The sequence below is a fragment of the Pholcus phalangioides genome, unplaced genomic scaffold, assembly GCF_987345545.1.
Source record: "Pholcus phalangioides strain wild (caught in Gottingen) unplaced genomic scaffold, Ppha-v1.0 ptg000039l_1, whole genome shotgun sequence".
NCBI lineage: Eukaryota > Metazoa > Arthropoda > Arachnida > Araneae > Pholcidae > Pholcus > Pholcus phalangioides.
This window is the reverse complement of record NW_028301625.1, coordinates 4,007,032-4,023,188: the sequence shown is the minus strand read 5'-3', so window position 1 is coordinate 4,023,188 and position 16,157 is coordinate 4,007,032. Positions and strand designations below refer to the sequence as shown.

The following is a 16,157-nucleotide window of genomic DNA, read 5'->3' as shown; positions in this document are numbered from 1 at the left end:
GCCTACAGCATCACAAATAATTCCAATGCACTTTGTAGGGGTGCAAGCGCCCTTCATCTATTTCGGAGCAGCAAATTTCATTTTGGGAGCAGAAATTTTGAAAATGGAGCAGAACTAAAAACGAACTATATCTGCAATATAAGGAGTGATTTTTCTGTGAAATGCCAAAAGTTTTGCCAAAAATGGTTGAAACAAATAATTCTAAATAAATTTCCTTCACAAATTAAAATCCATTTAAATTTTTTCTGAATTATCTTATATGTCACTACTAAAACATGCATTACTGAAATGACGAATGGCTTGAAGACCAAAACCTTATTCATCCTGATATAGCAAAAAAAGTGCGTGCAGAATATAATAAGGGTTTCCGCGAAAAAAAGAAGAAAAAAAAGCGTCTCACAGAATTTAAAGGAATTATTAAATTTAAAAGCAAAATGCAATCCTTATTTACTTAAACAATTTCCCAACCTAATAGCATGTTAATAGATTACGAATCGCGAGTCGCTTTCAGAAGTTCAGCATCTCAATGACAATTTTTTTTAAATTTTTTATGCCCTTGAACATAAGATTTTGTATGTCTTATTCCTTTAAAGCATTGGATGGACAGATTTTTCAATGTTCGAACAGACTTTTATTTATTTGTTAACAATGAACTCTCTTTCACTGTCTGTGTTACCATGTGCTAAAGATAAAAAAGCCTTTACCAAAACTGGCAAAATTTTGAACTTTGGGCTGCTTTCAAGGTTACAAAGTTTGAATATGTCTGCCCAATATCTATCTATCTATTCTCTGAACTGATTTCACTTCTTGTAGTTCTTTGCATTGTAGTGCAACCCATTCATCACACATAATTAATAGTTCTGTTGGTGATACAATGTTAAGCAACATCCCAGCAATACGTGAGGGAGTAATGTACCATCCCAGCAATGCACGAGAGGGAGTGCAACAAACAAGAAAGAGTGCAAACGTTTCATTCTCTCCAACAACGTGTTTTGGAAAGGTAGGACATTAATATAAAAAAAGTATCTCACAGAAGTTATGTAAAATGAGCACATGCTCCTAGTACAAACTCCTTAGTTTGACTATTGTTAAGAGCATGCCCCTCCCCCACCAATGCAGTGGCGGACCGTGACGCCATATTATGCGCCACTCTAGGAGGGGTGCCAAATAGAGTTGAAAGGGTGAAAAAAGCTTTGTTGACAAAAAAAAACGTCGTCAGTAGCGCCAAAAACAGATTCCGCATGGGTAGAAATTTTTTTCCTCGAGCCGGCCCTGTGTGTGTGTTCACCACATCCGGATTTTCGCAATGAGAAATTGTCACGCTCGGCAACCGCCAACGATAACTACACGACCGCATAGTGGCTAGATGACAAAACTATGAATATTTTAGCTGGAGTTTTTACGGATCCCATTTTCTCCCAATGATCTTCGAAAAATGTCGGTAATTTAAACGAGTAAACCAATCCCTTTTTCGATGTATGCCGTCTTTGAATGCAGGTTGGCAGCCGCGAAATTAGCGTTATTTTCAGTATATAACCCGCAAGGAGAAAAAACGGCCTCCGAAATCTGAAAATTTGGCATATTCATTCAGGGACTTTGATAGCCCGCCGGTTAACCAATAACAGTATAGGTTTTTATACTTCAAGGTAGTAGAACTACTTTCCAAGGTCACGAGATAACGTGATTGTGGTAGATGGTGGGAAATTAAAAAAAAATGAAGTTTCTCCCTCCGTATCTCAGAAAGAACGCGTCCCGTGAACAAAATTTCCATACTTCTTTTTTCTAAATTCTGGGTATTTGACGCACTACAGTACATTAGCAGTACCTCTGCGAGCCACAAACAAGAATTCGCACAAATGTGCAGGGATTCTGTGCCTTGGCGCACCATGTAGCAAGAGAACCGTTTCGTCGCAATTGGCGTAGGTCTTGCACCCCTGACTTTTCCTACCCTGCAAGAATAATGCTGTGGACATTTGAAAAAAATTCTAAATGGGCATATGGCCACATTTCAAACAATTTAAATCCATTTATTTGAGACTCGCTGCATCTGGTGATCTCTCAGAAAAGTGCAATCAATTCTCACGTAATTCTTCACTTTGAAATGTCCATAACTGGCTCAATGTCTCTTCGTATCTGTCAACCAAAAGTTTATGGTTTTCGCACTGATATCTCATGACAAACTAGTTCAGCAATGTGTTTTCACAATCTAGAAAACTGGGCGGATTTCATAGTTGGATATGATGTCCACAGATTACAAAAATGTAGAGTTCAAGTCAAAGTGAAAATGTCAGCTAATTGAAACTGTGCCTCGCATGAATGAAATATTTTGGAACAGATGCAGTATGGTCCGCCACGACTTTGGCGACTTTTTTCTCGCGATAAGTCGCCAAGACCGTCATAATGCTTCTCTGGGTTGCCGTATTTTTGTAACACTTTTCCGGTTTCGTTGGGTGATACTAGATGGCGCTGGCTTCAACAAACAGGATTTTTCTTTTGTTCACCGCGTTTTTTCAAAAATTCTAAGCAGCCGTTGTTCCATTTCCAGCGCGTCTCTCTCTCTCTCTCTCATTATTATTCCTCCCTTCTGTAGCTATAGTTATTTGGATTATCTACTGCTCAGGTTGTATCATACCATTTTATTATTTCGTTGTATTTATTAGTTATTCATCCATTGCCATGCCTTCTGTTTTATCGGTTTATTATTTAAAATGAACCTACAGAATTTTTCATGCCCGGACCCGTTTACTTAAAGAAAAGGGTCCGGGTTTTAATTTTAATGCATAAATATTTATTTATTCAACATGCCCGGATCCGTTTATTTAAAAAAAAGGGTCCGGGTTTTAGTTTTAATGCATAGAATATTTATGCCCGGAATTCCTTATGCCCCGATCTTTTTATTATTAAAAAAATGGGCCAGGTGTAATTTTTTTTTAACTGATATTTTTTTATATTTTTATGCTTGGTGGTTTCTATTATGTTTTGCACGCTAATGTTTTTTTTTCGGCGTCCGTAGTGTCTGACGGCCTTGGCGACTCTTCGTCGGGCCATCAGACATGTGTGGCGCCATTCCAATTCATTCTTGGCCTCTATTGGCATTCAAAATATTAATATTTACATTTTTTTTGGATGACCTATAATAATTCTGCCCAAATTGCTTACATTTTTGTGCATACTTAACTGAGTATATATGATGGTAATTTTTCCAAAACATTTGAAGACCTTGGGATCCTTTCTTTACTAGTTAGAAGAAAGAGCTCACATATTTGCCCATTAGAATATCCCAGAACCGCAAGGGGGGGGGGGGCCCATATGGCCACAGGATGTTACAGACTATTATTATGTCATCACAAATAATTTCTACATATGGTGTTCACAAATACTTTTTAAAATATAGGAAATAAAGAAAAAACAACACTTCATCAAAATTAAACAAGTTCAGAATAGAGATATTTTGTCCAGAAATGAAAATAACAATGTTGAGAAAATAACTGTCAAAACAAAAACTCACTTGTAAATCCTCGATCTCTGACATGATGATCACTGATGTTGTTATAGATGAGATCAATGTCAATCAATGTTGTATTATTACGTTTTTAATTTCTTAAAAACTTGTTTAATGCTCTCAATAATTATCATGTTTACACATTCTCACGACCGAAACTAATAACTGACTTCAACTTCCAAAGCAATCCAACATATGTCGTTGCCAGATCCTTTGATTATATTCCAATTCCAATTATACAGGGTTCTCGGCAGCCTGGCTATTCCCTGACTGTTGTTCTTTTAAGCTGAAATCAAGAGCTAGAACTAAGCTGACCATATTTCCTCGAGAGAAATACGGGACATTGCGTTTCCAAATACGGGAAAATACGGGACATCGCCAATTTTCACCAAAAACAACGCCAAATTTAAACAAAGTTGCCAAATATTGTTGAAATTACGGTTAAATCACAATGGCGGGAAATGATGCAAATTGCAGTGAATTACAATGTATTCCACGAAAGACAAACGTTCAAGGCAAATGTGGGAGATTAATATTCTCATATATAGTTGTAATTATCGTAAAATAATTTATGAGTTGAAAAATAATGTCAATCTTTGACTTCAATAAAGAATAAAAATTCAAGTTGGCTTCGTGTAAAATACGGGAAAAACCGGGACACTTTTGCCAAAAAGTCGGGACGGCCAAAAAAACAGAAAATACCGGGACTGTCCCGGGAAATACGGGACGTATGGTCACCCTAGATAGAACCATTGAGAAGAAATATAAGCCCTTAAGCCGGGTTTTCCTAGGAGCAGGTTTCCTGTGCCGCGCGCAACGTGATTCACCCAGCGCGACACGCCGTCCACCCACCAATAAGAAAAGCAGTACGACTGTTTTCCTACAGAGCGTAATACGGCTCACGACGGCGCTTTACATCGGGCGTGATTGGCCGACTGCTTCTGGAGGAGTAAATGCGTCGTGCGCCGCGCATTTTGCCGATGTTCTCTTCACTATTGTGTGTTTTCTCTGCCTTTCCTTCAAACCGGAGCATGCAGACGACAGAGGAGCTGATGCCGAGGCCATATACTATAACATAGTCGCCCTGATCTGATGCGCCACGCCGTCCACTCACCAATAAGAAAAGCAGTACGACGGTTTTCCTACAGAGCACAATACGGCTCACGACAGCACTTTACGACGGGCGTGATTGGCCGACTGCTTCTGGAGGAGTCAAATGCGTCGTGCGCCGCGGTTTTGCCGGTATTCTCTTCACTCTCTCTTGTGTGTTTTCTTTCCCTTCCCTTCAAACCGGAGCATGCAGACGACAGAGTAGCTGATGTTAAGGCCATATACTATAATATAGCCGCCTTGATCTGATGCGCCACGCTAGGAAATCACAAACGCGTAGCGTAATTATGTAAAAGGTTTTGCCGGCGCGAAATGGTCTAATTCGGTTCACACGGCGCAAGAAACCTATTCCTAGGAAAATCCAGCTTTTACTACCCTTATTTCTCCTCTAAAGCCGGGTTTTCCTAGGAGTAGAATTTCTGCATCGTGTACAGCGCGAAAACGCTGATTGGTTGAAAACCTGAAATTCAGGTTTTTTTTCAGGTATTTTAACCAATCAGTGTTTTCACGCTGCACGCGCTGTAGAAACCTGCTCCGCGCGCAACGTGATTCGCCCAGCGCGACAAGCCGTCCACTCACCAATAAGAAAATCAGCATGACTGTTTTCCTACAGAGCGCAATACGCCTGACGACAGCGCTTTACGTCGGGCGTGATTGGCCGACTGCTTCTGCAGGAGTCAAATGCGTTGTGCGCCGCGGTTTTGCCGATATTCTCTTCACTCTTCTGTGTTTTCTTTTCCTTCCCTTAAAACCGGAACATGCAGACGACAGAGTAGCTGATGCCAAAGCCATATACTTTATATAGCCGCCCTAATCTGATGCGCCCACTGAGCTATAAGTAAACTTTACTTATAGCTCAGTGGATGCGCCACGCTAGGAAAACACAAACGCATATCGTGATTATGTAACACGTTTCTGTCGGCGCGAAATAGTCTAATTCGGTTCACGCTGCGCAGCAAACTTATTCCGCCGCTGTGGTGGTCGAGTGGCCATAATGACAGACTCGCATCGCGAGGATCCGGGTTCGAAGCCCACCGTCGCCATAGTGGTGGTCGGCTGAAGTTTGTTTCCTGTGGTTCCCAACTTCGAGGCGCAAATGCGACCCAATCTCCCCATTGAAAAGTCTCGCCACAGAGAGCAACAGGCCTACAACGATTAATTATTCAATCATTACACTTCACTCATAGTTAGAAAAACTGGTGGCAGATGGCAGCACTACACATAACAAGCAATACACAGAAACAAACTTCACGTCAGGTTTCACTACACGTACACACACATTCCCGCATGTACCAATTCGTTAGAGGTTCCGCAGAGGAATATGGACGAGGTACGTGTGTGGTATAGTAGTAGCAAACTTATTCCTAGGAAAACCCGGCTTAAGGGTAGAACCATCGAGCTTATATTACTGGAGGGACCATCCAGCCGCCGCGACGTCGTAGACATCTAATGCTAGGAAACCACGTGACTCGGTGCAAACACGATCCCCCCCATAGAGATCAATGTTAAAATTGCCGATTTTAGCATAGAAATGCGGAAATTTAGTAAGGTTTTCCGCAGCATCAATAATCTTAAAAATTGTATTGAATTTTTGATTTCCGAAATATTGAGTTCGCTTAGAGATACGAAGCCCAGAAAATTAAATATAAATTAATGAGCCAGACCCACTTTTGAGGTGGATATCCATGCAATAACATCAATTTCAGCTTTTTATTTATATCTTCTCAAGCACGGAAATGAAAATTAATGTCTCCGTATTGTCTTATATTATCCAATTGCATCAATCCATATAGTTTAGGATGTTTTGAAATTAATTATGGAATTATTTATTTAATTGTTATTTCTTTCATTACTTCTGAAGTAATTGCTTTAATCAATTCTGGATTTATTTCTTTTATTAATGCTGGAATTATTTCTTTTATTAATGCTGGAATTATTTCTTTTACTAAATGCTGAAATTATTTCTTTTACTAAATGCTGAAATTATTTCTTTTACTAAATGCTGAAATTATTTCTTTTACTAAATGCTGAAATTATTTATTTTACTAAATGCTGAAATTATTTATTTTACTAAATGCTGGAATTATTTCTTTCATTGATTCTGAAATCATATCTCATTAATTCTGGCATTATCTCTTTCATTAGTTTTGGATGAATTATCTTTCATTAATTTTGGATGAATTATCTTTCATTAATTTTGGATGAATTATCTTTCATTAATTTTGGATGAATTATCTTTCATTAATTTTGGATGAATTATCTTTCATTAATTTTGGATGAATTATTTTTCATTAATTTTGGATGAATTATTTTTCATTAGTTCTGGAATTATCACTTTCATTTATTTTGGAACTGAAATTATCACTTTCATTTATTTTGGAACTGAAATTATCACTTTCATTTATTTTGGAACTGAAATTATCACTTTCATTTATTTTGGAACTGAAATTATCACTTTCATGTATTTTGGAACTGAAATTATCTCTTTCATTAATTTTGGAACTGAAATTATCTCTTTCATTAATTTTGGAATTATAAATCATTAATTCTAGAATTATGACTTTCATTTATTTTGGAACTGAAATTATCTTTCATTAATTTTGTAATTATCTATCATTAATTTTGTAATTATCTATCATTAATTTTGGAATTATCTGTCATTAATTTTGGAATTATCGTTCATTAATTTTGGAATTATCTTTCATTAATTCTGGAATTATCTTTCATTAATTCTGGAATTATCACTTTCATTAATTCTGGAATTATCACTTTCATTAATTCTGGAATTATCACTTTCATTAATTCTGGAATTATCACTTTCATTAATTCTGGAATTATCACTTTCATTAATTCTGGAATTATCACTTCCATTAATTCTGGAATTATCACTTCCATTAATTTTGAAATTATCAATTTCGTCAATGCTGAAAGTACCTCTCAATAATTTTGAAATTATCAATTTCGTCAATGCTGAAAGTACCTCTCAATAATTCTGGAATTATCTTTATCACTTTCATTTATTTTGGAACTGAAACTATCACTTTCATTAATTTTTGAATTATCTTTCATTAATTCTGGAATTATCACTTTCAATAATTTTTGAAATATCTTTCATTAATTTTTGAAATATCTTTCATTAATTTTTGAAATATCTTTCATTAATTTTTGAAATATCTTTCATTAATTTTGGAATTATCACTTTCATTAATTCTGGAATTATCACTTTCAATAATTTTTGAAATATCTTTCATTAATTTTTGAAATATCTTTCATTAATTTTGGAATTATCACTTTCATTAATTCTGGAATTATCACTTTCATTAATTCTGGAATTATCACTTTCATTAATTCTGGAATTATCACTTTCATTAATTCTGGAATTATCACTTTCATTAATTCTGGAATTATCACTTTCATTAATTCTGGAATTATCACTTCCATTAATTTTGAAATTATCAATTTCGTCAATGCTGAAAGTATCTCTCATTAATTCTGGAATTATCTTTAATTACTCTCATGAAACTCATGAAAGGAATGCCACATGCGGCTCATGAAAGGAACAAATCTAAATGAAAGAAACATAGAAATGAATCCATCTACCTATTTTTGCTTCAAAAAATGCTTGATTAAAGCTGCGGAATTTCTTCAATGTAATTTATATGGGCCCATAATTAATTTCAAAACATCCTAAACTGTATAGATTGATGCAATTTGATAATATAAGACTGTACGGAGACATTAATTTTTTCATCTTCGTGCTTGAGAAGATATAAATAAAAAGCTGAAATTAATGTTATTGCATGGATATCCACCTCAAAAGTGGGCCTTGCTCATTATTTTATATTTAATTTTTTGAGCTTCGTATCTCTATAAGCGAACTCAATATTTCAAAAATCGAGCATTAAATACAATTTTTAAAATTATTGATGTGGCGGAAAACCTTACTAAATCCAACCTTACTAAATCTGCATTTCTATGGTAAAATCGGCAATTTTAACATTGATCTCTATGGGCGGTCGTATATGAAGGCGTCAGCAAAGCCTCCTAGAAGTAGTATCTAGGAGGCTTTGGTCTTCGGCCTTGTTCTGCGCCTCACATACTCGGGCAGCGAGACGAGGAGGAGAAAGAGGCAGCTCAAGAGGTACGCGACTCTTTCAAGCCGGTTTGTTTTCATCGCGAGGTAAAATCAGACGCTATTTGGGGATTGGTCAGTTTTCTCCCCTTTTTTTTTCTCCTCACTCTCTTGGAAAAAAAAGAGAACTTCTGAGGGGGGATCATCATCATCACACCCACTTGGTTTGGAGGGAGCATTTCAGATTTTTTTTCACTTTTGGCGCTCTCTCTTCTTTTCGATTCCCATTTTTTTTGTGTTTAACCCAGTCTATCCTAATTTAAAAGTTTGACGATTGTTGTGGTTGCATTTTACGCATTAATTCCCCCCCGTCATTTTTGTAGACGTGAATATTTTTCAAAATTTTACTGGGACTAACGAGATAGATATTTCTCAAATTTCCGCCCATCCCATTGCGCTTTTTGCATGGAAAACTACACTATGTGCAAGAGAACTTCCTTCTGATGAACGGACAGTGCTGCAACTAGGGGGTGGGGTTAGTCTGGTTTCCTGGGCGTAGTATCAGGAGGGGCACAAATTCCATCCTTCAAATTTCATCTTTTCAATTGTCTCTGAATAGCTTTTAATAAGAAACGTACTGCCGTACTGCCATGGGACGTAGGCACCAAAACATGGCGGAGGGGGGGGGCTATTTCAACCCCCCCCCCCCCAATAAATTTTGTGTTGTGGGGCTGAGAACCCCCTTCCCCAATTAATGAATAAATAAAGCGGGGCACTGCATCCTTCTACATACGGGCTCGAGGCTCGTCACGGGACGACTGGAAACTTTCAGCCCTCTCAATGTTTTTTCATGCCCACGCCTTTGCTCTGGGCTGCAAAATGTAAAGGGTGGCAAATTTTTGTCGGAAACTGGAAAACCACTATAAAATCGTAAGTTATATACCACTATAAATCATTATGCAGTCGCTGGGGCGGAAAAAACCTGTCCTCCCCACAAACACATCAAAAATCTTTTAGAAAGAAAACTTTATCTACGTACTGTCTACACCAGCGGTTCTCAACCAGTGCTCCACGTGCACTGGTTGAGGGTGCTCCACGTTCACTCAATTAAAGTAAAGTGAATCAGTAAATTTTATGACCAAATGAAAAAGAAAAACGTGGCGTACGGGGCTCCGTTGTAGAAATTGTATACTAAAAAGGGCTCCGTGACGCAGAAAAAAGGTTGAGAATTGCTGGTCGACATTAATTTTCTACTCAATACTGAACATGTTCTTAGAATTTCAACGAAAATTTGTAGAGATTTTTCCAGGAACGTCATTTCAACGTTTTCCAGGGAAGGGGGCAGGCAAAGAACATGAACTCAATTTATGTATATCTACTCTATATTATAAAATCACAAACTCGAAAAGGGCCTGTTTCTAAGCAACCGAAATTAGTGACGATTTTATGTTACGGAAGTGAGTAACGTTTTTTGAGTGATGGAAATCGGTTACGATTTTAGGTCAAGTATTCATTTAACTCTAGCATATTCGGGACCCATTTAACCCATCGGGACCCATTTAACCTATCGGGACCAAGTTACGTGTATGTACTGAGAGGCTCCCACATCCTACAGCAGGGCCCCTAGACTGGAATAGATGGCGAGCCCCCAAACCAGCTTTTCGGGGGCCCTCTGTGGTTAATTTATAGTGTGAAAAATCAAAAAGTGATAAGAATCGTTCCGGCTCCTGTCAGCCCTGCCCTTGTGGGGGAAGGCGGGGGGTCATGCTGAGAGGTATGTATATGTATCATATACATATAACACCAGTGCTCCCAACACACAGGGTCGGGGTACCCGGGGGGAATGCACATATACCTTAATGGGGAAGTTAAAAGGTTTGATTTCCAGGGCCCTTGATGGATCTCGTTGTTTTCTTGCTGCTTTAACATTGAAAAATTTGCGATAGTGGAAGCTCAAGCTATATCCAGTCTGGGGACCCCATAAAATTTGCGAATTCGGTCACGGGTAATTGAGGGGGGGGGGGCTGGAATTTATTTGTTGGTAAAATGAATACAAATGAACATTTGCCGGGGCACTCACAGGGGGGATGTATGAGAAGCTCCGAGGGGACCGTTTCATTTTGGGGGCCCTGGATGAATGTCATTCTTTTCTGTTATTTAACGTTTTAGAATTTGCAACAACGAAAGCACAAGATAAAGCCAATCTGGGGGCCTCACTAAAAGTATGCGAATTGGTGTCCCAGGTAATTGGTTGGGGACCCTGGATTTTATTCGTTGGTAAAATGAATACAAATGGAAATTTTCATGGCGATCGCACCGCGGATGACCGACAAGCTTCCAAGTCGGGGGCCCCATGTTTACAGGTTCTCCTTTGGGGGCCCTGGATGAATCTCATTCTTTTCTGTTGTTTAACATTGTACAATTTGCAACAGCGGAAACCCGAGATAAATCCAGAATTCAGTCTGCGTCCTCCACTAAAAATCTGAGTATTGGGTCCCTGCTGCTGAATGGGAGCCCTGGATTTCATTCGTTGTAAAATTGATAAAAATTTAAAATTTTCGTGGCCCCTCACCGGGGAGATGTCCGACAAGTCTCCAGGTCGTTGCCCCATGGAAATGTTGACAGGTTTCATTTTGGGTGTCCCTTGATGAATCTCATTGATTTTTGTTGTTTAACAATGTAAAATTTGCAACACATCGGTAGCCCGAGATAAATCCAGTCTGGGCCCCACTAAAATTCAGCGAATCGGAGTCTGGGGACCCCCATGGGCAAGTTTTCTGGGGGTACTTGATGAATCACATTTGTTTTTTGTTGTTTTCTTATTATAAAATTCGCTTCTTCAGTAAGCTGGTGCTTTCACATGTCCCTTTCCATAGTACGCTGATGAAGTGGGACGAAATAAACAAGATATGTTGTGATGAGAAAAGGGGGGGGGGGGTTTGGTCGCCAAAGGCGACAGGGGGGGGCAGAGCCCCCTAGTATATATATATATTTGTATGTATATATACCATTTTTAGTGTATTTTCAGAAGCCCCCCCCCCTCCCTCGAATGACGGCCCTGTATTTGTCAACACGTTGATGGATTAGCAGGGATTCTCAAACTGTCCGCGCTAACCTTGGTCAGGGGTGCAGTTTCGCAGTGGTCTTGACAAAGGTTTTTCAAAGAAATGCTTTTCTTACAACTTCTCTTCACGTAGACGTACGCAGAATTTTCTCGGGGGGTGGGGGTTCAGATTTGTTTTTCCTTCTGGGGGGTTTCCCCCAGAAGGAAAAAAAAAACCAGTAAATTTGAAAAAAATAATTAATATTTTTGAATAATAAAAGTAGGCCAGAAACTTTGATGAATAAATAAAAAATAGGCGTCTGGGGCGCCGCCATAGAAATTACATAACGGAAAGGGCTCCGTGGGTCAAAAAAGGTTGAGAAGCGCTGCAATAAACCCATTAATCCTCAAAAGACTACATGTCCTGATATATGTTTTTAATGACTTCTTGTATCAAACCGTTGTTTCGAATATTATTATTGCATAATGTTATTATATTATAATATTATTGCATAAAGATTTAAATAATTATACTTCAATCAAGATAGAGAGACAACAGAATTAGTTAGACACTGAATAGAAATACATGCCTATAATCCGCAGAAGCTAATTTCGATACTTTCTAAACAAAATATCACCGTTAATGAGATGAAGTGAGAAGTTATCCATACACCTCGATGACGCAACTGTAATTTTTTTATGGCCACCGTATCATTATGAAAATGATTGTTATTAGCGATAAATGTATACGTGGTCGTTAAGCACAAATTATCAGTGTGGATCCATTATTTATGAAATCCCAGAATTAGGCCGAACACATACTGGGGATGTGAGCGGAGAGGTACGAAATAGCGGCGAAAACAAATGCACTGTTTTGTTCTGCGCCTCACATACTCGGGCAGCGAGACGAGGAGGAGAAAGAGGCAGCTCCAAGAGGTACGCGACTCTTTCAAGCCGGTTTGTTTTCATCGCGAGGTAAAATCAGACGCTATTTGGGGATTGGTCAGTTTTCTCCCCTGTTTTTTTTCTCCTCTCTCTCTTGGAAAAAAAAAAACTTCTGAGGGGGGATCATCATCATCACACCCATTTGGTTTGGAGGGAGCATTTCGGATTTTTTTTCCACTTTTGGCGCTCTCTCTTCTTTTCAATTCCCATTGTGATTAACCTAACCCAGTGGTTCTCAACCTTTTCGGAACCGCGGCCCGGTGAATCAAATTTCCATGAGTCTACGGACCGGTGTGGAATAGTTTACTCGTTCATAAGACAAATAATTGAAAAATAACCAAGTACCTTTTTATTATGAGCTAATTATTTAAAACCCCTTAACATTCGATTAATTAAACCATAAAGAATTTTTAATTAATCTATTAAATAATTTAAGCTATTTTAGTTGACTAATTAATTTAAACCCTTTTAATTAAAATTATTTTAATGGATTGAATCCATTATTTATCTGACGGACGGATGTAAAATTTTTTTTTTCCTTTTTGGTACAATATTAATAAGTGCAGAAGTGAAAACATAAACGAAGCGTTTCATCAGCAACTGCAGTAAACTTTCTCATTGCATAGGCGTCGGAACTTGAGTACTGAGGCTGTTTGAGCGCCCCAATGAATTTTACAAGGGGGCTGAGCCCCCCCAATAATTAATTAATATACATTGCAACGCATCACTCCCTCTCCTCTAAGGGCTTCAGCCCGTATATACGAGACAAATGGAAACTTTCAGCCCCTGCAATGTTTTCTCATTTCGGCGCCTCTGCCTCATTAGAAAATGCAATTGATCGCAAATTAATCGAAACGTCTTAATATTCAATTTTATAGACTAATTTCTCATAGTTTGCGTGATACGAAGCTTTCAAAATACGAAGTTTTCATTCACAGTGGGCAATTAAATTTATTTGTCCTGACATCAACGCAACACTTATTAATTAGCACTTCTTAAATAGTTTAGTGTAAAATATATTTTGCGATCAAATTTTGCATTTAATCTTTTCTAGAAAGACGGTAATGATATAAAAAAAAATGGTGTATATTGTAACTCGCCATAAAAAAAAAATTTAGCGGAAAAGCAGGAAATTGTTCCATTTTGGGCAAAACGCTCGTTTCAGTATATTCACGGTGGAGGCTTATGTTAAATTGTGTAACTTAATAAATTTCAAAACCTTGAGCACTTAATTTTTCTACTCTAAAATTTGCAAACTTTTCTTCTGATACTACCGGGAGCAGTATCAGAAGGTGCGCAAATTTTCCCTCAATAGCTTCTAATAAGAAACGTACTGCAATGGGACATAGACAGCAGAACCGGGTGGGGGGGGGGGCGAGGGGCGAGGCTATTTCAGAAACCACCCCCCCCCTAAATTTTGTTAGGAGCTGAGAACCCCCTTCCCCAATTAATGAATAAATAACGCGGGGCACTGCATCCTCCTACATACGGGCTCGAGGCTCGTCACGAGACGACTGGGAACTTTCAGCCCTCTCAATGTTTTTTTCATACTCACGCCTTTGCCCTGGGCTGCAAAATGTACAGGGCGGTAACTTTTTTTCTGGCGGAAACTGATAAACCGCTATAAAATCATTATGCGGTCTTGAGACTGAAATATAATATCTCCCTACAAACACATCGAAATCTTGTAGAAAGAAAACTTTATCTATATAGCTGTGTACTGTCTATACTAGCGGTTCCCAACCAGTGCTCCATGTGCACTTCCCAGGAGCTCCGCGTCCACTCGATTAAAGTAAAGCGAATCAATAAATTTTATAACCAAATTAAAAAAAAAAAACGAAGCGTAAGGGCTTCGTCGCAGAAATTATATACGAAAAAGGGCTCTTGCGAGTCAGAAAAGATTGACAATTGCTGGTCGACACTCATTTTCTACTCAATACTGAACATGTTCTTAGAATTTCAACAGATTTGTAGTGATTTGTCAACACGTTGATGGATTAGCAGGGGTTCTCAAACTGTGCGCGCCAACCTTTGTCAGGGGAGCAGCGGCGGAGTGGTCCTGACAAAGGTATTTCGAAGAAATGTTTTGCTTATAACTGCTCTTCGTAAGGGAAAGGGGTGGCGCGGGTGGAAAATGTTTGAGAACCTCCTGGGTTTTAAGGAAACGGATAAACACCGTGACGATTGCCCATCGCTTACAACCATTATCGAAACATGGTTTCTGGTTTTTTTTTTTGCTTGTATTTTATTGTTCTGAATATCTGTTATTTCTGTGAATTTGAATGCCGTTTGTTATGAAAGAGACACCAGATTTTTTTTTCTGATTACATATGAACATCTCACACACAATATATCTCTGTATTTCTTACAAAATCGAAACCAGTTTATTTCATCATCCGTGCTTTAATTGAAATTTGTTATGCACAGAACATGCCGGATATAGCCAGCGCCATTTTAACATGGGCCCACTCGGGCATGGCCCCGGGGACCTCAAGAAAAAAAAGGGGCCTCAAAAAAATGAGATCTGGTTGAGATTTTCGAGAATTTGCCTGGTAGGGCCTCAGAAAAATCATTGGGGCCCATGATGCTCTTATGACGGCCCTGCATGTAGGAGGAATCTATAATTCTGGGATGTCATAAATAATGTGGATCCACTTTTATAATTTGTGATTAACAACCACGTATACATTTATGGATAATAACAATCGTTTTCAGCCATTCACCTTGTTGGGCAACTTGTGTGTTGCGGCATATGTATTTGTATCATTTGTGTTGTGTGTGTGAGAAACTATTCTAAAATTATTAAATACAGGTGAGTATTAAGAATAATGAGCATTTCATTGTCTTCTCTTACAAATGTCAAATGATCGGAATCCAGTAAAGGTTCTTATGTTGTTTATTAGAGGGAAAAGCTGAAGGAATATACTGTTGTAGGAAAACTTTTGATTTGATTCTTGTTTTTCTAGCGCAACAATAAACATGTTTTTTACACTGATATTACCGACACTCTACTTTTTTTGATAGAGCAACTACTATTTCTCTACTAATAATGAAAGAAAAACCAACTCTTCTTACCCTTTTGAAGTCTTTTTGCCGCACGAAATAATTTTTTACCATAGGGAACCCATCGGGGCCCTTTGTGAACTTAACACTTCATTAACACATCTGTATCTGGACGGTACCGTCCGGCGCTCAGGTGCCACAGAATGTAACACGTCTGCTGCGCTGCAATAACGCCTTCGTTGCAGCATTTCATTGCACAAACATTGCATGTTCATCGTTTTTTTTAATGGGAATTTTTTCCAATCATGGAAGCATCTCTTTGGAACCAAAATTTTACAATTTGGAATAGATTCCAATTTACCAAGAAGTTTGACCATACTTTCAGGAAAGTCTAATTTTGAAATTTTTATTGTGAATTCATCAAAATTTGTTACGTTCATTTAAAAAATAATTACAAAAAAAAGGTGGCCCCGCAACAAAGG

General features: G+C 38.2%; 1 protein-coding gene across 2 annotated transcripts in view; it reads right to left on the bottom strand.

Moving 5' to 3' along the window:
* LOC149065470 (uncharacterized) overlaps positions 1–3,697 on the bottom strand; it is a 76,461-nt gene extending 72,764 nt beyond the window's left edge. Inside the window, exon 1 of one of the 2 annotated variants that reach the window (XM_089253568.1) lies at positions 3,509–3,697. In XM_089253568.1, the coding sequence (XP_089109694.1) occupies positions 3,509–3,532 (24 nt within the window). In that variant the 5' untranslated portion in view covers positions 3,533–3,697. The remainder of the gene's footprint in view (positions 1–3,508) is intronic. The other variant, XM_089253567.1, reaches the window with a different exon arrangement.
* Positions 3,698–16,157: the final 12,460 nt, after the last annotated feature.